The sequence below is a fragment of the Chinchilla lanigera genome, unplaced genomic scaffold (assembly GCF_000276665.1).
Source record: "Chinchilla lanigera isolate Chin_1 unplaced genomic scaffold, ChiLan1.0 scaffold00014, whole genome shotgun sequence".
NCBI lineage: Eukaryota > Metazoa > Chordata > Mammalia > Rodentia > Chinchillidae > Chinchilla > Chinchilla lanigera.
The window spans coordinates 14,575,318-14,596,353 of record NW_004955415.1 but is presented as its reverse complement, the minus strand read 5'-3'; the positions used below and the strand labels follow the sequence as shown (position 1 = coordinate 14,596,353).

General features: G+C 55.9%; 1 protein-coding gene across 3 annotated transcripts; it reads right to left on the bottom strand.

Annotated features, from left to right (window-relative positions):
* Window positions 1-218: 218 nt before the first annotated feature.
* Hspa12b (heat shock 70kD protein 12B) lies at window positions 219-19,398 on the bottom strand. 3 transcript variants are annotated; one of them, XM_005380798.2, is made up of 13 exons: window positions 19,299-19,398; window positions 14,286-14,339; window positions 12,754-12,851; window positions 11,607-11,731; window positions 7,958-8,144; window positions 7,467-7,571; window positions 6,674-6,790; window positions 4,754-4,928; window positions 3,836-3,922; window positions 3,269-3,373; window positions 2,886-3,144; window positions 2,306-2,409; window positions 219-1,767 (listed from the first exon to the last, which is right to left on the bottom strand). In XM_005380798.2, exons 2-13 carry the CDS (start codon window positions 14,326-14,328, stop codon window positions 1,112-1,114), a joined length of 2,061 nt encoding a protein of 686 aa, XP_005380855.1. In that variant the 5' UTR covers window positions 14,329-14,339; window positions 19,299-19,398; the 3' UTR covers window positions 219-1,111. The 3 variants fall into 3 exon arrangements, with proteins under 3 accessions (XP_005380855.1, XP_005380857.1, XP_005380856.1); XM_005380800.2 differs by having other exon boundaries at window positions 1,112-1,767; window positions 19,286-19,398; XM_005380799.2 differs by lacking the exon at window positions 19,299-19,398 and adding an exon at window positions 19,125-19,279 and having other exon boundaries at window positions 1,112-1,767.
* Window positions 19,399-21,036: the final 1,638 nt, after the last annotated feature.

Genomic DNA, 21,036 nt, shown 5'->3' with positions numbered 1-21,036 from the left:
TGGTGTGGATGGAGAGGGGCCTCCTGCCTGGCCAGGGAGGGAGTCTCAAAGAGTGGGGAGTTAGTTGTTTGGGATCCTTGACAGGGAGGCAGTAGCACCCCCTTCTGGCGGGTTCCCAGCCCTGTGCCACTGAACATTTTTTCCTTTCTCCAGCTGTGTTCCTCCGATAGGACGGGCACTACTGAGGGCTCCACTTGTGCAAGCCAGCAGGCCATGGCTTCCCCTTGAGCGTACATACTTTATTGTCACCTTAGGATGAGTTTTCAGGAAGGTGGGGCTGACACTTTGGAGGAGAGTGACATTTCACATTTGGGGAAACTGAGGCCCACAGGTGGTCAGGGACCCTCCTGAGAGCACATGGAGTCAGTGGCAGAGCTGGGGCCATCCCCCAGTGCTCCCTCTGCCCCGCCTGCTCTCCCCCAGCAGCCCTTGAGTGGCTCGGCTGAGGGGCAAGGGGGTGGCTCATAGGCTGCCCTTGGGGCATGCTCCGCCTGAGTCCTCTCCAAACCGCCTTCACCAAGGTAACACACCCTCCCCATTAGTCAGGTGCTGCCCTTCTGCAGTTAAAAGTCATCCTCATGTCGCCAGCACCACATCCAGGAAAGTGCTCCTACCCTTGTCCTAGTTTCCACTTGCTGTTTCCCTGCGACATGCAGTTGCGCTTCTTGGCTTCTTTATGACAGGAGCCCATCCATCCGAGCTCAGCTCTTCAGGTCCACGCCCTAGACAACCTCGGTTCCGCAGCCTGCTTCGCTTGGCTTGGCCCTACAACCCTCAGTTTAGGGTTCTCTTCTGCTGTCTTCTCCCTCCGGTGTCACACACCCTCCACCAGGCTGAGTGTGCCCTCTTGCAAAACTCTTCACAGAATTCTCCCTTTCCGGTGGTTCTTGGCGGGAGCCCTTCCGGTCTATAGACCAAGGCCCAATCCCAAAGCGAGTCTCCATGTGTGCCCACCCTCCCTCCCTTGACCTCATCTCTCTCCGGCTGGACGACTCAAAAGGGCTGACATTTGAACTAGTGCATCGTCCATCCCTATCCGGCTTCCCAGGCCCGAACTCCGGAAGAGGGCGGGGCCCGGCCGAGGGTGGTTTGGCACTGCTCCGCCGCGCCGTCAGTGGGAAAGAAAGTCAATAGCGGCGCGCACAGAGCGATTGGTGCTGACATCGATGGCGGTGACCTTAATCTCAGTGTCACCAAACTGCATGGCGGCACGGATCTCGCGGCGGCTGGGGGATGCACCGGTGCCGTCCGAGCCGCCCTCGGCAGGCTCGAGCTCCAGGCTGAGCGCGCCGCACTTGCGCACGCCCGGGTCGGTGATGAAGCGCGCGTCCTCGGCCGCGCAGCAGTACAGGTTGATGAGCACGCGCCGCTGGCCCGGGCGCGCTGGGCAGTAGCTGCGGCGCACCTCTTCGCCCAGGGCCACTGACTGCTCGGCGGCTACGAAGCGTTCGAAGACATCGGTGCACCAGCGACGGCCATCGCGCACGAGCAGCTTGTCTGGCGGATGGCGCCCGGCCACAAAGCGGTTGAGCACGCCCACGCCGTAGGTGAGCGGCGAGCGGCGCACCCGCACCACGCCGGGCGCCTGGCCGAAGAGCACTGCGCCCTTGAGAATGGTGAGGCTGACGTCGTGTGGGACCACAACGCGCAGGCCGCGGGGGCCCAGAGCCGCCTGCACTGCGTGCTGCAGCACGGCCGACTCTGCGAAGCCGCCCACCAGGAACAGCAGCTTCACGCCCTGCACCTCGGGCCGCTCCAGCAGCGCCTCTGCGGGCCGGGCAGGGAGTGGGGGGATGAGAAGGGTAGGAGAGAGGAGTGATTGGTGAGTCTACTTCCCCCACACGTATTTTTTTGGCAACTAACACCTCGCCACGTGAACCACTTCCTGATACGGAATACAGACTGAGGGTCACCTCGCAGTCCTCACCACCAACACTCCATTCCCTAAACCCCTTATTTCCCACCACCCCATGGAGTGCATTTACAGTATCAACCGCCTACACACTATGCAAGACAGCATGCCCACTAGACAGGTCAGCTCATTCACCCTCATGATAGCATCTGGGGGAACCCATTGCTATCACCCCATTTAACTAATGGGGAACGGAGGCACTAGAGGTTTTGTAACCTGGCAAGACTTCCCATTATCCTTGTAGCTCTTAATCACAGCCACACTGCATGCTCCCGGCGCTTCAGATGACGCTGAGTCTCATCCTAGTGGACGGATGTGTGGCTGTGTTCCAGCCCTGACAAGAGGAATTATTCTCTAGTGGGGCAACCAGAGAACCTGAGCCCAGGCACTCACCTATGTGCTGGATGATCCCACTGACCGTGGGCTGAAAAAGCTCGTTCATGGCCTCACAAGACATCCGAAGCATCCCCTGGGAGGACCACTTCACGAAGTTCACACTGCAGGTGGCAAAGGGGACACAGGTGTCTGTAGGTCGGGGTCTAGCTGTTTGCCGCAGCTTGGAGTCTGCTCATTTCCTGCCCCTGCCTTGAGGTATGCTCAGTGCTGCCTGTGCGCTGTGTGCAGGGTGGACTAGCTGCATGTTGACCCTTATCCCCACCCGATTCCACAGCCTGCTCCAGTCCTAGCATGAGGTCGCAGGAGAGGAGCTTCCCCTTTCCTTGGCTCAGAGGACCCAAGAAGCACTGGCGGGCAGGGTGGCCTGGTGCGGCAGGGAGAAGATACACATCCCGAGATTGGCTTTGTCCAGGTTAGACTCGAACCTGCCTCCTGGGCACTCCCCACAACCACGTTGTATGTCTGTGTGTGTAACCGATCAGGTGGACCTCCACCGCCCCCTGGGGGGCCCTCCTTGCCCTGACGTTTCCCATCCACAAACCCAGCCTCAAGCCCTGAACCCCGGCTCTGGGCCCACCTGCTCCTGCGCAGAGCCGTCTCCACGTTGTGGCCTCGCTGCTTGCGGTAGAAGTCAATGAAGGAGAAAGGCAGCGAGATGTTGAGCGCCCCCGCCCGGTGCGGGCCAGCTGTGCGTTTGCGGGCCTCGAAGGCGATGGTCAGATCCACCCAGGCTGCTGGTCGTTGCCTTTTGAAGGTGGAGATGAAGTCCTCACCGAAGATGCGGCAGAGTAACTGCTCAAAGGCCAAGTCCACGCCCACCGCGCCGTAGGGGCCTCCTGCAGTGGGGTGGGAGGTGGAGAGGGGGGTGGGAAGTGGAGAGGGAGTCGGGACACTCGGCCGCCAGGGGGCGCTGCGGGGCTGGACTGCGCCGGGTAACAAGGCTGCTGCCCGGCTACTCACCAGATGCCTTGTAGAGCTCCTTCAGGGTGCCATGGGGCTGCTCCAGCTGGTGCACGGTCAGGTCCACAGTGCCTCCCCCACAGTCTGCCACCATGTAGCGGTCCCCTGCGGCGGCCAGCTCAGGCACTCAGGGCCTGCTCGAGCTCTCCACCCTGCGTCCTTTCTACCCTCGCCCAGCCTCCCGCCCTGCCCCAGATCCCAAACCCTATGCGTGCGCACGCGCACACGCGTGCCGTGTGTGTGTGTGTGTGTGTGTGTGTGTGTGTGCGCGCGCGCGCGCGCGTGCTCGCGCGTGCCTTTGGGTGCTTGATTCTCAGGCCCCCAAACAGGTACACCATGGCTGCAGAGGTTCTGCAATGTCTTTCCCGTGTCTAGAGAATCCCTCGGAGGAGTAGGAGTTAGGGGAGCGGCTCTGAGTGAAGTGGGGAGGCAGGTGACTGTGAGGGGACTTCCAGGTTAGATACAGCGATGGAAGAGGAAGGGGTGGGTTTAGGCAGTGTGCCCTTCCCCCATCAGTATATGGTTATCAGCAGGGCCAGAGAAAAATGCCTCCACCTTCTCTCCCACCTGCTTGCATCTCGGCCCACAGCTCTCCCACGCCGGACTCCACCAGGAATGTGCGGCTGTGGCGGGACCTTCGCAGTTGCTCACGGGCTGGAATTGGGGACAGCAGGACAGTGAGGTCAGGAGCTACCATGTTCAACTCCATCCTCCCCGCCAAAGCCTCCCAGGGCGCCTAGAGTAGCCAGTGCTCCTGAAACTCCTATACCAGTTGAGAAGGCAGTGGTCACCCCAAAGCCCAGGCACTGTATCTAACAGCTAGGAAGAGGTACTTCTGGACACAGGACCTTAACCCAGGAGAGAGCAGGCCTCAGCAAAATCAGGCTTAGAAGGGTTTGGTGGAGCTGGGTTGGGTGGGGGAGGCTCGGCGGGCGGGGTGGGACAGCTCCTGCCTGTCATGGGAGACGGCATTTGGGAAGATGGTCCAGGTTGTTCATAGATGTCTTTGGCCTGTATACCTAGTTCTGGCAGCAGGAGCGCAGGGATGGTGGGGACAGAAGGGCTGGTGGGGACAACAGCTGAGGCAGCCACTGTTTAAGGGAAGATGGAGTGCACCCTCATTTCCTCCTTTGTCAGTGCTCACCTCAGCACCACATGCTAGGGCAGGCTGAGGCTGCCCCACCCTCCGATGGGGCTCCCCTAGGCAAAATCTCTGCCCTAGGGTGGGGCGTCTCAGGTCAAGGCTGTGTTGTGGCCCCCTCATCCCAGGGTCCCCCTGACCAGGGCTGTGCCTCCCTCCACCAGAGACTTGCTGCCCCCTCGATGGGGCCTTCTCCCCTGCACCCTGGACATGGCTGAGCCTTCAGCCCCCCTGCCTCTCTGACCCTGCAAGGGTCAGAGCTGATGGAGTTGAACATGGTAGCTCTTGACCTCACTGTCCTGCCTCCAAGCCCCACTCCGGACAGCACCCCTGGGGCAGCTCACCCTGCCGGAAGCTGGAGTCGATGGACCGGCGCTCGCCCAGTCGCCCACCACTTGGGGCTCTGCTACTCAGGTCCATAAGCTGGTGCAGCCGCAGCTTCCGGCAGTACACGGAGGCAGCCTCGGGTTCCAGCGCGATGAGTAGCTGTTCTGCATTCTCTCGAGACACCAGGCCAGCCTGGGCATAGGTGGTGGGCAGCACCAGAGGTTGTCACATCTAAGATGACACCCTGAGGCCTGGGGGCTCCCGCTTCCTCCCCTGTCACTTGTCACACCCCACCCATGCTAGGTCTCTCAGGGCCCTTCATGCTGTGCAAATTTGGAGCAGCCTCACAGCCTCCCTGTGACCAGGCAGGAGAAGGCCGTGGCATAGACATTGACAGCAGGAAGAGACGATGGGGCTGCAGCAAGGTCTTCTCACAGGAGCAGGGCTGGCCAGCTATGCACTGACTGCAGTGTTAGCAGAGACTCAAGCACAGTGTGGGGTGTGGTGGATCAGAGGAGGTGGCAGGGGCCTCACTGGGCTCACCAAGCTGGTGTCAGACACTGGCCACAGGCCGCCCCACTCCCAGGGGAACTTTGTTCCTGAGAATCTGCTATAGCAGGAAGGAAACAGTGAAATTCCAGGCACCAACACAGGCCAGTTGTGGGTCGGGGCAGGGAGGGGAACCTCTTGGGAGCTGGTATATCCTGAACCAGGGCAGGGGATGCCTTTGGGAAGTACTTTAGGGTTTGTGGGGTTTCCTAGAGTCTGATCAGTGGGGCAGGGGGAGAAGGGTGGTGATGGAGACTTCCTGTCCATAGTCAGTCCTTCTGGAGCTAACAGCGGAGAATAGTGTGGGAGGAAGCAGAGTAGGTAAACAGGCCAGGGGACACTAGATGGGTGGTGTTTGTTCCAGCTGGGACAGCTCTGCTTTTGCCCTGGGCTCTGCAGGGGGCCAGCTCCTTCCAGGAACAAGCAATATACTGTTCAGACCTGGCTCCTGGGTCATGCCTGGCCCATAGGTATGTAGGTGTTGGGGGCCCTAGAATCCCCAGGGGGCCACAGGCAGGCTGGGGATGTCCTGGGCAATGATGGTGAACCTTTTAGCTTTCAACGATACAAACAGCCTGCTGTGGCATGTGTGCAGTAGATTCGCCACCACTGAGCTAGGCTGTGTCAGGGGTAGGGCCAAGAAATGAATGATTCTTCCTCTCTGAGGCTGTGCCAGTGCAGTGGGTAGTGCCTGAGTTCCACCCCTCTCCTTCCAGACCTTCATGCGTCTTGGGTAGGAAGACAGCACACACTGGCCAGAATCCTTTCCCTCCGTTCAGCAATCCACAACAGTGGGGGCAGAGGTGGGGGTGTCGTTAAAGCACTGATGTCAGTCACCATGGTGTTCTCAGTGCTCTGCCTGCTGCTGTGTTGGCTGCTCTTGGCTCACAGCTGCTCCTTCTTCAGACAGCTGCCCTCAGCTGACGGGGACCCACCCCGCTTGGACAGGCATCCCTCCCACTCGTCCTGCCACCAGTGACAGACTAATGCAGACCCTTGCCTCAGCGTAGCCAACTCAGTGCTACACAGTTCTCCCTCAGGAGCTCCCCGAGGGACCAGGTAGAGGCAACATTCCGAGGGACCACATCTTGCTCGGCTGTCTCTCCTGTCTTGATTCCTCCTTCCCCTTTCTCCTGAGACCCATCTCATGCTTGTAAGACTGAATGTTGGGTTGTGCTTCTAAGAAACCCCACTTAAGATGTCGCCCCACCGGTGTAGGCTATGCCCTTGTCCATCTGATAAGACCCACTTCCTCCCTGGTGGCAACAATCCTCCAGAATTCAAGTGGGGGGCAGAGGAACTGGAGGCCTTTATGCAAGGACTGTGGTCCCAGGGTGGTCAGAGGTGTGGGTATGGCCATCCCCAGGCCCTCACCAGCGTGTGCTCACCAGGTAGGCAGCCTCCCTCATGAACTGCTTGGCTGGCTGTTTCCAGATGGCGGGCACCGTCAACACCCAGCGCACAGTGTCCTTCTCTGGCAGTGACGGGCACTGCTCCCTCAGTTCCTGCAGCAGGAGATGGCAGGCAGGTGTAATGGCTTGTGTCTAGATGCCCCCCACCAAAGCCTCACATAGTCATAGATGGGCCTTTTTCAGAGGTGGCTGGATCTACAGTGTGTGGCACTGGGATTGATTCGTCCTGCAATGCTAGGATCAAGGGCACTAGGATTAGGGCTGTGAATGTTACTCACTCTGAGTAGCCTGGGTAAGGCATAAGGGATAGAAAGAGCTGTGGTCACTTGTCACTTGCTTGCTTTGCAACCTTTTGCCTGCCACGAAGTTTTTCTCCTCTGCGGTGCCCCTCTGCCAAGTGCCACCCTGCCTTGGAGCCAGCTGACTATGGATTGAAACCTCCACAAACTGTGAGCTGAATAAACATTTCCTTCCTTAACTGGTGGGTGTTGGGTATTTTGTTCCCTCCAACAAAGCGGGAACAGCTGGCTCAGGGCATCTTCAGCCCTGGAGGGCAGCTAGAGGAGCTAAGCCTCAGGAGAGGATTCCCAGCTTGGCTGGAAGAACCCCTGTAGCCTGGGGCAGGTTTGGGGAGGGGAGGACTAGGAAGATGACCTCTGGCCAAGACTAGAGGCTACCTGCTGATGGACGGGGGTGGGGAGAGGGAGAGGACAGGCGTAGGAGGGGCTGGGAATCTGTCCCAGTGGGCAGGGTTGGGATAGCAGCACACCTGCAGGGCGTGCTCCTTGAAGAAGTGTAGGGCATGGGCAAACACCTCCAGGGCTGGCATCTTCTTTCCATTTACGGCCTCTAGCTGGGTCTTCAAGGTGAGATCCTGGCAGGGACACGGGGTGTCTCTGGAGGAGGCCATAGCTCTGCCCTGATTTCCTGATGACCTCTTCCTTAAAATCACCCCATCTCCTGAACTTTCTCCTCCCCCCCCCCCAGTCTCACAATTTGCATTCCCTAGCTCCAGCGCCTCTCCTCAGCCCCACCTCCCTCTCACCCAGCCTCACTCTGGGTTCCGCCCATTTTAGCCGCGCCCCCACTTCTGAGCCCTGCCCATATCCTAGTCCCTGGCCCAATAGCCTCTTAGCCACGCCGCCACCGCGCCCTTCCTCTCTTCCCTCTTTTGTGCCCCTCCCTCCATTAAGGTGGCTAGGCTTGGTCCCATCCTGGCCCTGGCTCTCTGGACGGAGCCCTGCCCGGAACATTGCTAACAGTGGCACTATGGATCTTCATCTTGAACTTCTCGAAGTAGAGCCAGTCCCGGGCCTCCTCAGGGTCCAGGTCGTGGTAGTAATCTCGAGCAGTATAGCCAAAACTGTGAAAGGTGCCCTCTGGGGTCAGCAGCAGGCAGGTAGGGGTCTTCTGGTGGGCCACGCCGGGATCCCCACCCTCCCATTTCCTGCGGAGACAAGGGAAGTGGGGTCAGTGACAACCATCCCTTCATGAAGATGGACGCTGGCTCTGGGGCTAGCTGTGTGACCTGGGGCGGGGCACAACCTTCCTGCGCTTCAGTCTTTTCACCTATACAGTGGGAATAATAGTAATACCTACCTTTTAGGGTTCTTGTACCAAGCAAATGGCACCCACTTGAATTTTCATAAATGCTAGTCATGGGCTCCTTTTTGTCCATGGGGCCACTGGTCCCATCTGAGCTCTGTCCTTTCCGTGGAAAGGCACCATTTGAACTCTCCTTGAAGCAGCAGAACAGCATCCACTGGCTTGGTCTGGCCTCATGATGCGTCTCTCCAGAATCCCAGGCGCTCCAGCGCTCGCCACTTTGCCCTCCTTGACACAGTCCCCTAAGGCCAAGCTCATTCAGTGTCTTTCATGACCGTTTCTAGCTGACACACCTCAGGAGCTATACCCAAGAAGACTGCCCTTCTGACAGGTGCCCAGCACCTGAAAGAGATTCGCAACCTCCTCTGCAGGGCTTCTGGACGTCCCCCTAGACCTCCCTGCCCACTTCACACCCCGCCAAGTCTTTCCCTCTTTTCTCTGCCTTCTCCGACGCCCGGATGCCTTCAGACCAGCTTCACCACTGCAGCCCGCAGGGGGAAGGAACTGAGAATTCAGGCAGAGGAAGAGCAAGTGCAAAAGGTTAGAGATGGAAGAGCAGGGGGAGCCAGCTCAAGACTGGCTCAATACGCAGCAAGAGAAAACACCAGAACACCAAGGACAGAGAACGAAAAACATCAAACGCCATAGCAGAGCCCTCTACTTTGGTGGATTTCAAGCAGGAGAGTGCAGAGTCAGGACCACATTTGCCTTTGGAAAGGAAGGCTGCTTGGTCCTCATACGGAACAGACTGGGGGAAGAGAGGACAGAGCAGGCAAACCAGGGAGGAGGCTACTGCTGAGGTCCAGATGAGAGGGTGGGGCCGAACTATGGCAGGTTGGTGGTCATGGAGAGAAGAGAATGGGTATTCCAGGGATTTCAGGGAGACACGGAAATGAGGGGGCTTGGTGGCTGGTGGGAAGGAAGGTTTGGGAGGAGGCCAAGATGTTCCCCACTTATTTCCTGTGACTGTCACTTATACAGGACAGAGAAAGTGTCCCTTTATGTGTCCCTGGTCCCACTGTGGGGCCAGCATGGCCACAGCTGTGTGCTGACGGTCATGTCATTTGGGATGGCCTGCAGCTCCTGGAGAGGGCTGAGTGTCCACGACCTTGGTGACCTCTTGTCATGTGGAGGTTGCAACGAAAGGAAAAACTGATCCAAGGGCCTGAAGATTGTGTGCCATGTATCTTTGGGGCAGCGACTTCTGTCTCTGTCCATGCCCTTCCACTCAGCCTCCCAGACCCTGGCGAGGCCCCCCTGTATCTCCTATTCCAGTCTGGGCTGAGAATTTGGGGACTTTCGGTAGCTTCACCTCCTGGATGAAGCCACAGTAAGACGCATACAAAGAATCAGGGACCTGAGGTCCAGTGGGGAGTTGCTACAGTTTGTATAGATATATAGTTTGGGTGCCCCCAAGTCTTCATGTGTGCAAGTTTAATCCCTACTGCAAAGTACTAAGAAGATAGAAACAATTCATTTATAGTGTTTAGAGGTGAGGCCTTTGGAAAGTAATTAGGACTAAAATAAAGTCATTAAGTTGAAGCCTGTATTACTGAATCCCTGGTAGCTTTATAAGAACAGGGAGGTCCTGGCTTCTACTGTTAACATGATCGTTTGTTCCCATTTTAACATAACTAGATTGCTCCTTCTCCCTTTACTGTTGTTTTCTCTCCGTGGCTAATACAACACCCTTAGACAAGGAAAAAAAAAGAAGAGGGAGGCCCTGAGTTAAAGAGATCATATTACAGTGCTCCATGCATACCCTTGTTTATAGCAGCACAACTCACAACAGCTAAAGCTTCGAAGTGGCCGATGTGGCCATCAACAGATGAATGGTATTTATGCACAATGGAATGCTACTCGGCTATAAAGAATAAATTTGAGTCACTTGTAGGAAAATAGATGCACCTTGAGACCATAATATTAAGTGGAAAAAATCAGACACACAAGCTTACATATCACATGGTTTCTCTTATATGAGAAACACAGAATATAAATAAAAAGTAAGGTAAAATATAGGAAATAGGATATAGGGAGACAGATCTTTTGGCAGTGGGAAGGAAACCAAGAGATGGAGGGAGCTGGAAGGGAGGGGAAAGGAACATAACAAGAACTGAGATGTGTGACATGTACCAGCTCCCCACATTATACACAGTGATCATTATGCACCACAAATGTGGGCTAAGAAAAATTTAAATTTTAGAAGAATTTCAAAAAAGGAGAGCAGACAGACATATACAGATACACACATTTCCTGTCTCTTGTCATGTGATCCTGGCATCACTATAGAATTATACTCACAAGAACTGTGAATTAAAGTGAATCTCTTGTTTTTACACAGCAGCCTGCCGCAGGCATTTCATTATAGTAACAATAATGGACTAAAAAAAGGAGAGCTCAAGCAAAACCCAACAACATCAGAATGAAATTTCTCAAACCTCTCTTCATAGTAACCCTGGGTCTTGTCAGTCTTTGCACTTTTATTTCCCTGTTCGTCATTTGACATCACAACTGCAAATCTCCATCTAGAAATCGACCCTACAGAGACCCCAGCATAAATTTTCAGAGGACATTAACTGTAGCACTTTTCGTACAGTGAAAATGAGAGGAAAACAAACCTGAGACACTGCCAAGAGGGGAGGGGATACACTAAGACTCGTCTGTGCTGAGGAGCACTGGGGAACAGTCCGAGGAAAGAGGGAGCTGTGTATGTCCGGACACAAAGCATCTGCCAAACAGCACTGCAAGTTGTGTGAGCCCTTTGGCAGCACGGACACTAAAACTGGAACAATACAGGGATTACCAAAGCCTCGGAGTCTTGGCCAAGGCCTTTTATTAAAAAATAAAAAAGCAAGTTGTACGATAGGTCACTTTGTTTTCAAAACACATATATGCACACGTATGTGTGTATGTTTGTGTGTAACCCCCCAAAGATATTTATGTATTTTATTGCATGTTTGTTATATTCCAACAAAAATTTAAAATAAATAAAACCATGGGGTCGGTGTGTAGCTCAGTAGTAGAACAGCTGCCTGGCATGCTTGAGGCCCTGGGTTTGAGCCACAGCATCACAAACAAATAAATAAAGGATAAAAATAAAGCTTGATGTTGTCTATGGAGGGAAGGAGCACTCCAGCTGAGGTGAGGGGCTCAGACCTGCGGCCCACCCTCCAACCTTTTGTCCCGGTGGGGGGCCCCAGATTGGGGATGGAAGGTACTCTGAGGAGACCCTATGCCTCGCCTCTGTGACTATTTCTGGGACCAGTCTGTCCCACCCCAAATCTTCCAGCCCAGCTGTCATCACCTCATCATGTGGATGGACTCCGGGTCACTGGCAAAGCTGAAGGCATAGCCACTGGATGTGGTACCGAAGTCAATGGCGACCACCACAGAGAAGGAGGCCTGCTGAGGAACTCGGGCCTCTGGCTTCTGCAAATCCAAGACCTGGAGTCAGCAAGCAGCCAGCAGGAAGTGGCCAACCCCCAGCAGGGCACCATTCCTCTCTCCCTCTCTTGGCCCAGGCCCGCCACCCTGGGCTCCCCTCTCCATCCCTCCCAGGCTCCAGGACAGGCCAACTGTTCAGAAGGCCCCAGCCGTCTGGGTCACCCAGGCAGTTTCAGGCTCTCATAGTTGCTTTCCTGCTTCCGGTTCTCTGCCCACCTCTGCCCAGACTGCCTAGCCCAGCCTTCCCACCCCCAACTTCACAGCATCCTCCAGCCTGGACCCAGCTGGGAGCAATTGTGTCTTCTGGGTAGCTTTACAGCATGTGGACCGGTGTGTACTTTGCCCTCTGCTCTTTGTGGCCACAGTGACACAAATCAGACTGTCTGATGCTGTGGCAGACAGGAGAGGCCCCGGTACAGGCAGTGGTCCCTGCCTTCTCCCAGGGCAGCCCTGGGCTTCCGGAGAACAACCGTGTCCAGGCTGGATCCCCAGGGCAAGGCCATCCCAGTGCGGTGGCCCAGGAGGCGGGGCTATGTCCTGGAAACATCAAGCCAGTAGTTTCCTAAGTGCTTTTAACAGTGCACCTCCCTTCCCCCAGATATGGCTTGAATTAAGGTGGGCTGTGGTTGGCAGAAGGGGAAGCAACTCTAGGAGGCCCCAGGGCTCTAAAGACCTAAGGAAACCACATGCTCCCCTCACCACTTGCCCCAGCCGGGCCAGCTGCTCTGGCCCTGGGATGTCATTCTGCAGAGCTGGAGGGTGGGGAGGCAGTTATGTAGGGCTTTTTACCTTCTCAGTAGAACTGTCACCCTATGGTCAAAGCCACCTAAGGCTAACCCTTTAGGTGGGCATGGGACTTGCAGCATGGTGGCCTGCCCCTGCCCCTGCCCCTGCCCCTGCCCCTGCTGTTTCCTCCTTCCCAGCCCAGGCCCAGCACTCTCTGCAAGGCACAACCCTCCTCCACATCACCTAGGTCACCCACCACCCCAGCCCCTCACCCAGCTTACTGGTGACTGTGAGGGTGTGAGGGGGGCAATGCCACAGCTTTCCTGGGTCCTCGGGGAGCTGGGTGGGCTGGGCACCGGGGAGCGCTCTGGGCTGGAGCCTGCAGAGAAGAGAGGGCAGGTCACCCTGGCATGATCAGGGCAGCTGGGCTCCTCACCTGGCATTAGGAGGTTCCCCATTGGTCCTGCTGGGGCAGGGGGACCAGCACAGTGGGAAGGACATGCGGAGGGAGGGACAGGGCACAGACTGAGGGCCCATCATTAGGTTGAGGCCACCTTGTCCTGGGCTCACTGCCACCTCAGCAGCCCTCAGACACACACACAGTGGAGGAGGGAGGAGACAAAGAAATGCTGTGTGCTGGGGAGACTGAGTCCGGGGACAGAAGGGCAGGAGGGATGGGCCAGGTGAGCTCCTGGGGTGAGGGTGGGAGGTGAAGACATAGGAGGAGAGTAAGTTATAGATACAATGGCTGGGAGGTGGGAGAGCCAGCCCAGAAGTGGGGCTGCTCCCCGCTACCCTAAAGATGGGCCACATGGTTCTAATCAGCCTTAATGGAGCCTCCCCTCCCCCACCCCTAGAAGGGCCACCAACAGGCCCAGCTGGCTGCCTGGGGAAGTCAGGAGGAGGACGGCTGCGCCTCCTCATCCCAGCTCTGAGGCTAGGATGGCCAAGCACTAGGAAGTCTGGTTCCCTGCGTCCCAACACACGTACACCTCAGCTAGTGTGTGACCCTAGGCAGGTCCTCAGCTCTCGCTGGCCTTGGGGTAACCCAGGAACATATTCGAGGGTTCTGGGAAGTACACGGCCAGCGCTGTAATCTGCCTGGATGCCAGTGGGGCAGGGACATGGTGGTCACATTCTGAGGGCTCCCCTTTACTACTCAGCCAGCACAGGCTCAGCACTGCCACCAGTTCCAGCCTGAAGGCCATGTTGCTGTGACTTGAGCCTGGGAAGGGAGGCAGGAAGGAAGGGCCAGCCCGCCAGGTCTTTGTGAATGGACTTCCTGAGGAGTGTCCCTCCTGCCAAGCAGCCTCCCTCCCCTGTCAGGCCCAGAGCCACTCCCAGGCCAGGCCAGATGCGCATGCGCAGAGGTTATACACAGGAGGTCCACCTGCAGGCCATATCCTCCAGTGTGTCCACAGACACACACACACACACTCATCCAGGGTCCTGTGCACACAGCCCTGCACAAAATACACACATACGCATATAGTCCTGTGCACACAGACCCTGCCTACACACATGCATGTACACAAACCCACTCATATACAGAGAGAGGTCCTGTGATCAGATCCAGCTTGTGCATGCAGACCCTGTACATATACACACTCCCATACATACACTTAATACACAGACCTGCGCACAAGACCCTCCCTGCAAGTATGCACACACCTACATTCACAACCCTGAGCACACAAACCACCCTGCACATGCGAGCATGCGTTTCCAGAACGGCTCCCAGCAGCCACAGCCTGTGGTGGGTCCTGGTGCAGGGGAGCGGGGTGGCGGTCAGGACAGGGTGGCAGGGTCTTACCTATGTACAGCCCCTGCAGACCCATCTCTGGGACAGCCAGCATCCTTGCAGGCCCTAGAGCGATCAACAGGAACAGACAAGCAGAATGGAGTTTATTTATTTCTTTGTTCCTTCTCTGAATGCTTATTTCAGTTTATTTATTTAATTTTGGCTGGAGTCTTTTGAAGCAAATCATCACAATGTTTCACCTATGAAGTCCTCAGTATGTCTCTCCAGCATATAAAGACATTTTGAAAAACAACATTACAATGCCATTATCATGTCTAACTCTAACTTTACAGCAATTCCTTTGTCTTATCTGAAGCTCAGCCCCACAGGCCCAGCTTATGTCAAAAATGGCTTTGCTTTGTCCAATCAGTAGGCTCCTCGATGCTTTCCGATGCCAGGTGCAGGTGAGGAACATCAGTAATCTAGAGACACTGTCCCTGCCCCAGTGACCCACAGATAGGTGAGTGAGCTGACTGTCGTCACATAATCATGGAAGTGACTTTTGGGCTACAAACAGTACTGAGGGCAGAGAAGGAGACAACAGGTGGAGAGAGGGGCTGGGCCCATAGGACCTTCATTAGACTTGCTTCTGTGTGAAGGGCAACAACAAATCTTGAATGGTTTAAAGTGGCAGGTTAGGGGGAGAGCATGACTCAATTTGCTTTTTTGGGGGAGCAGGTACTGGAGATTGAACTCAGGGCCTCAGACACGCTAAGCAAATGTTCTACCATGAGCTACAACCCCAGCCCTTAAAAAATGTTTTTTGTATTTTTAAAAATTCAGACAAGGTCTTGCTAAATTGCTATGTTGCCCAGGCTGGGCTTGAACTTGCAATCCTCCTGCCTCAGCTTCCCAGAGCACTGGGATTATAGGTGGGTGCCACCATACCCAGCTTCGATGTGCATGTTGAGATGTCCTCTGACTACCAGGGAGAGCAGATCACAAGAAGCAGGAGCCCAACTGGTGATGGTGGTGGCGGTGGGGCTTCAGACAAAAGTGGAGACATCGGAGGCCCAGTAGTTAGTATCCGCAGAGCTCATCAGATGGGACATGGGGGCTGAGGAAGATGTCAAGGTGGAGTCCTCTGGCTCAAAGGAGGACGTGGATGGGGAGAGGAAAAATACTGGAGAAGGCGCAGGCAGGCAGGGGCACAGTGCACAGTTTGGAGTTGGAACTAAGAGAATATTCCAAGCAGCCAGATGGTAGGTGATCTAGAGGTCAGGGAGAAAGCTGAATCGGAGCTGTGCATTTGGGAGTCACTGTCATGGGGCGCTTGGAAAAGAGCAAAAGGGGGAAGGTGGGCTATCGAAGGGTCAAAGCCCCCTGTGGTTTTCTGAAGACCATGATAAGAGAATTCAGAGTAGCTAGATGTTTTAAGAGGTCCTTAGATGACGCAGGCATGGTGGCCCAACCCTCTAATCCCAGCTACTCACAAGCTGAGGCAGGAGAATCACAAGACTGAAGTCAGCTTGGGCAACTAGCAAGACCCTGTGTCAAGATAAACTTTTAAAAGGACTGGGGATGTAGTGCAGTGGTAGCGCACCTGCCTAACACATGAGAGGCCCTGGGTTCAATTCTCAGTACCATCAAAAAGGGGGGTTGCTCTCAGATGAGCCTGAAAACAGCAGTCTTAAAAGCCCAAGACAGGTAAGCCCAGGTGAGGAGTCAGCAAGGAGTGAGAAAACAGAGCTAGACTTTTGGAGAAACTTGATCAGGAACAGATGTGAAGACAGCAGCGGGAGGGAGAGCTTGTATCTCTGAAGCTCTGGGGCCCAAGCTACAGGCGGGATCCTGCAAACCCTGACAGCTTTGTTACTTGAATCAAATTGTGGTCTCAGGCCACAGCACTGGCTCTTGGGAATGCACAACCTGAGCTCCCTGACCCACCCACTGAATCAGAACTCCTAAGTGGGAGAAGTGCTGCTCAAATGTCCCTGCATTCAACGGTGGGTAGATCACGGGTGTTATTGTCCTTTTATCTATGGGCCTGGTCGCTTCTCTAAACAAAGGCAGGGGCTGCCCAGGACCCACTCCCACTCCCGATAGCCTGATCAGGAAACTTTGCTAACAACACAGGCAGACACAGAGCTGGGCACTGGCATGCACGTACACACGTGTACACGCCCTTGTCCCTGCCTGGTTTACACAAACCCAACCTAGACATGGTCAGACACCCAGACTCCCACATGTTCCTGTAAGCCTACAGCATCCCTGCGAGCCCCATGGAAATTTCCAGATGCATGCAGTCCTGCTGTCCCTCATGTCACTGGAGGTACACAGTTGGATGCCCAGGAATTACAATCAGGAGAAGGGCAGGGGCTGGCTGTGGGCCCTTGTGCAACAGCCAGAAGATGCTGAGAAAAAGAGAAATCAAACAGAGGGAGTGAGTAGGGACCTTGAGAGCCAGGGACAGGCGCTCAGCTCAGAGTGACAGAGTGCGTAGTGCAGCTGAGTGCCCCCAGCACCGTAGAACCAGTACTGTCTCTTTTTCCAGTTCTACATTCACTGACCACTGTTGGTAGCTTGAAACCAGCCACAGTGGGAGTATTTACACCACGGAACTTGACAAGGCTAAAATCCATGTTTTTTCCCTCTCAGACAGTTGCTTATAAAACATTTACCAGCATACCACTGATCCAGGCCGGTAGGAAGGGGATGGCAGCTCTATTTGTATGTCTTAATTCCCTACCACACAAGGACTGGACATTTCTTTTGTGCTAGCCTCTGTGCTAAGTGCGGAAACCAGTTTGTTGAGTGAATAAATGAAAGCATGAATAGATCTTTAAGGGCCAAGGCTACTGGACCTGCAAGAGAAACAACCTAGCACTGCCAGGTAAAGAAAACTAAGCCATCATTGGATTCCTCATCCCAGCTATGTGCCTGCAGTCGCCCCAGCTCTCTGCAGCTTGTCACCTTAGCTCCTGAGAGTGTGATCCAAGGAGGCCTGTACAGGGGGTCTCTGGGATGTCAAGGACTTATTAGGACCTCAGTATGAGTGTGTCATGTTACCTCTCCACACCTCAATGCCTCTTCCTATAAAATGGGTGCCACCGGGGACATGAGAGTATCAACTCCAGATGCAGAAGGCATTGATAAAGGCAAGGTGAGCAGTGTTTTTTCTTTCATGATATTGATTCTGAATTTTTGCCCGTTAGGAGTTTTCAGTCTTATGGAGGATTTTATTGTACACATCTCGAGTTCTTTCAGAAGTTGGAATCAATTTGTGTTACAGAAGGAATTTCTCACTGATTCCTGGAGAGGTGGAGGTAGAAGAGGGTGACAGTGAAGCAAGCATACCCACACACCCATGGGACCCTGCTCACCCCAGCGTGTACCACACTCAAAACCACTGAAGCAGAAGCCAAACATAGTGGGGCACACCTGTAATCCCAGCAGTCGGGAGGCTGAGCCAGAAGGATCACTGCAAGTTTGAGGCCAGCCTGGGCTACACAGTGAGTCCAAGGCCAGCCTGAACTGCATAGCAAGATCCTGTCTCAAAAAACAAACAAACAAAACAAAAACCCACTGAAGGACAGTGCTGCCCATGGGGCTCAGGACAACCTCACTCCCCAAATCTCGGTCTGGGCAGGGTCCACAGCTGGAAATGGGGGAGGCGGATGTGCACCTAGAGGTCCATTAGTTTCAGAATGCTGATGCCTATGGGCTTGATTTACACGGAAAGCAACTCCATTTCCTGGCTGCAGGAGCTTGCCAAACTGTGCCTCCATCCTGACCCCAACCCTACCCACAGGCAGCCCCTTAATCCCGCCTGTGGACTGACCCCTAACCCTTGGCTTCAAACTGACCTCTAGTCTTCAGATTCATCTGACCCTTGGCCTTGACTTCTATCCACAAGGCACAGGGGACCAGGAGAAGGTGTGGCCAACTAGGCCACTCGCAGCCAAAGACTTGTCAGTGCTCTCCCCGGGTTCACAATAGCCTAGGACTTTTGCCTGACAGAATTCTCTGAGGATCTCTCACAGAATTGTTGAGGCTGGGCACCTGGCTCTGCACATGTGTGGTGGTGCTGGATTTCAGGGCTTCGCCTGATGCCAGTGGGGACAAAGAGTCCACCTGGATCATTATAGTTCACCTTCTGCCTCGGACCCTGCCTCTCTGGTCCACCGCTGCCTGCAGCACCCTGCCAGGCCTCTGATGAACAGGACTATAAGCTGGCTAAGTAAGACCACAAACATTTCTTCCCAGGAAAGAACAACAGATTGGGCCAACAACTGGGACCCAAGGGCCAGATCAGAAACGGCACCCAAAGGGCTGCCCCACCTTGTAGAGAGGACAGCAGGGGAATGTCTTCCTGTGCTAGTGCAGAGATGACAGAAAATGCCACCCATGGTCCTTCCCTGTCCTCAACTTTGCTTTCCATACATCCTGCCCCACGCCCTTGGGTCTTCCCCACCAGCAGTCAGTTCACAAACAACCTCTGTCCCACAGGGTGGTGAGGCCCTTTCGCCTCTGCCACAGACCTCTGCGACCTCCCTGCCCACCCTGGCTCCTAGGCCATCTGCTGTCCCTGGGTCCTGGGTCAGTGTGCCTTGCCTCCCTCCCAGCTCTCCTCAAAAAGTTTGCTCCCTGTGGCAGCCCAGACCCCACCCAACATGAACCCCCCAAGCTGGCCTCATGGAGAGAAACCTGGGTCCCTGGCACCATAGCCACCCAGGCCACTCTCTCCCATCCCGGACCATAGGGTCTGGGGCCTTGGAGCCACCTTCCAGCACGCCCCTGCATTCAAGCCCCCGGTCTCCACCTCAGGCCTAGGCACCGGTCCTCACAGCTAGCTTCTCCAGGCCAGAGCCCAGCCCACACTGCTCTCCCGCCAGCCAGCCAGCCACCAACCTGAGCTCCGCGCAGCGCGTGTGGGGTCCCAAAGCCCGTGTAGGAGCCCAAGCACTGCCACAGCTGCCTTCCCCCTGCAAACTCACTGGAGAGCGGGGTTTGCAGATCTGGCGGGGAGCTCAGCCGATGGCAGTGATGGCCCACCTCGGCGCCCCTCTCACCTCCAGAGCTCACCTCTGCCTTTAGACAGCTCGACCCGTCCGGTTGCCTGGATCCCGGTCAGCAGCCCGCAACCCGCGGCCCTGGACGTGCGCCTCCCCCCACCCCGCTAGCCGGCCCCGCCCGCAGCCCCTCCCCCTCCCTCCCCTTCTCCCTCCCCGGCGGATGGCCGCGCGCCCGGCCCAGATGTGCGGGAGGGGAGGCGGGGCTTGCACGCCTCCTGGGGGCCCAGCGGGGCCCGGCCTCAGCGCCCCTCCCGCGCCAGCCAGGGTCGGGAAAGCAGAGGGCTGGGGAGGAAGGGTGGGGAGGAGCGGCGGAGGAATTCCAGACCCTCGCCGGCCTCCGGCCGCTCCCCCGCCGCCCCTTCCTTCCTACGGCCCACCTTGGGGCTCAGCCTGGGCGGCCCACCTGCGACCTGCCGCAGCCCCTCCAGGCTCGCAGCCTTGTCCCCAGCCTCTTCCCCCGACTTCCCCCGCTGGGGACCGAAGGTCGGGAGGTGAGGCAGCCTTGCGGCCGGCGCAGACCGGGACGTGGCCTGTCCTTGACCAGGTTCCCTTCTTCCAGGCTGGGCCCCACTCCTGGCCGGTCAGAGCCGCGCCTGCCTCTGCGACAAGGAGCACGCAGCCTCTTTCACGTGGGGCTGCCAGCCGTCTTCTGCTCCTAACCCAGGCTCCCTTGGGGATCCCAAGACATGGCCTCCAAATATGGGGTGTGCGGAGTGGAGGCTGATTCTGCCAGGCCCTCCTGGAGCTTCCTACCCAACTAACTTACCCTGTCCGCCCTCCTTGGCCCCTTCTGCTTCTGCGCCCTGTACCCCCGTAGAGGCCCCATCTACTTCTCAGGTTTTTTTGTTTTTGTTTTTGTTTTTTTTGTGTGTGACAGGGTCTCACTATGTAGTTCAGGCTGTGTTGAACTCACTCTGTAGCCCAGATTGGCCTCAAATTTACAGTGATCCCTTGAATTAGCCTTTTGAGGGCTAGGATTACACATGTAGGCCACCATGCGGGGCCTGTTTCTCAGTTCTTATCTCTGTGTCTGCTACCCTAGAGAAGGCCCTTGCACTACCAGGGAACCACATTTGCCCTACTTATTTTGGGTTTTTTTTGGAGACAAGGTCTCACTGTGTAATCCAGGCTGGCCTCGAATTTGAGGCAATCTTCCTGCCTCAGCTTCCTTAGTGCTGGGATTACAGGCCCTCAGCTCCACATTTGTAGGGGCCTTTTTCCCTCTTGGGCTGTTTTCCCTTCTTCTCTGCTAAATATAATGTCATCTCCCCTAGGCTTGCTGCCCTTATTCTCAGGGACACCACCCCAGAGGGTCTTCTCAACCAGGTCGTGGCTGGGGTACGTGCTGTACTGGCACTTTCGGCTGTAGGTACCTTGTTGGGAGCCAATAAAGCATCCAATTAATGATCTCCACAGGCTGCCCCTGGTGGCATGTCTGTCTTTGTGTTATATGTGTGTCGCTGTGTCTTGTATCTGTGTCTGTGAATGTGTTTGCACTTGTCTGTGCATACGTGACAGGGATCCCTGGCCTCCACCTCCTTAGGGGCTAAGCCAAGCCAGGGAGGGCGCGGTGTGGATATGAGACATAGGGCAGCTCTGACCCCTCACACGGGCTTGCCTCTTGTTTATCTCTTCCCCTTCCACTCCCTCCATCCACCCCCCCACTGGTTCATCTCTGGGGCCGAAGCAGCAGGAATGAAGGCTTTAGGATGTCCCCACCCCGTACTTGGCACCCCCTTCAGGCCCCT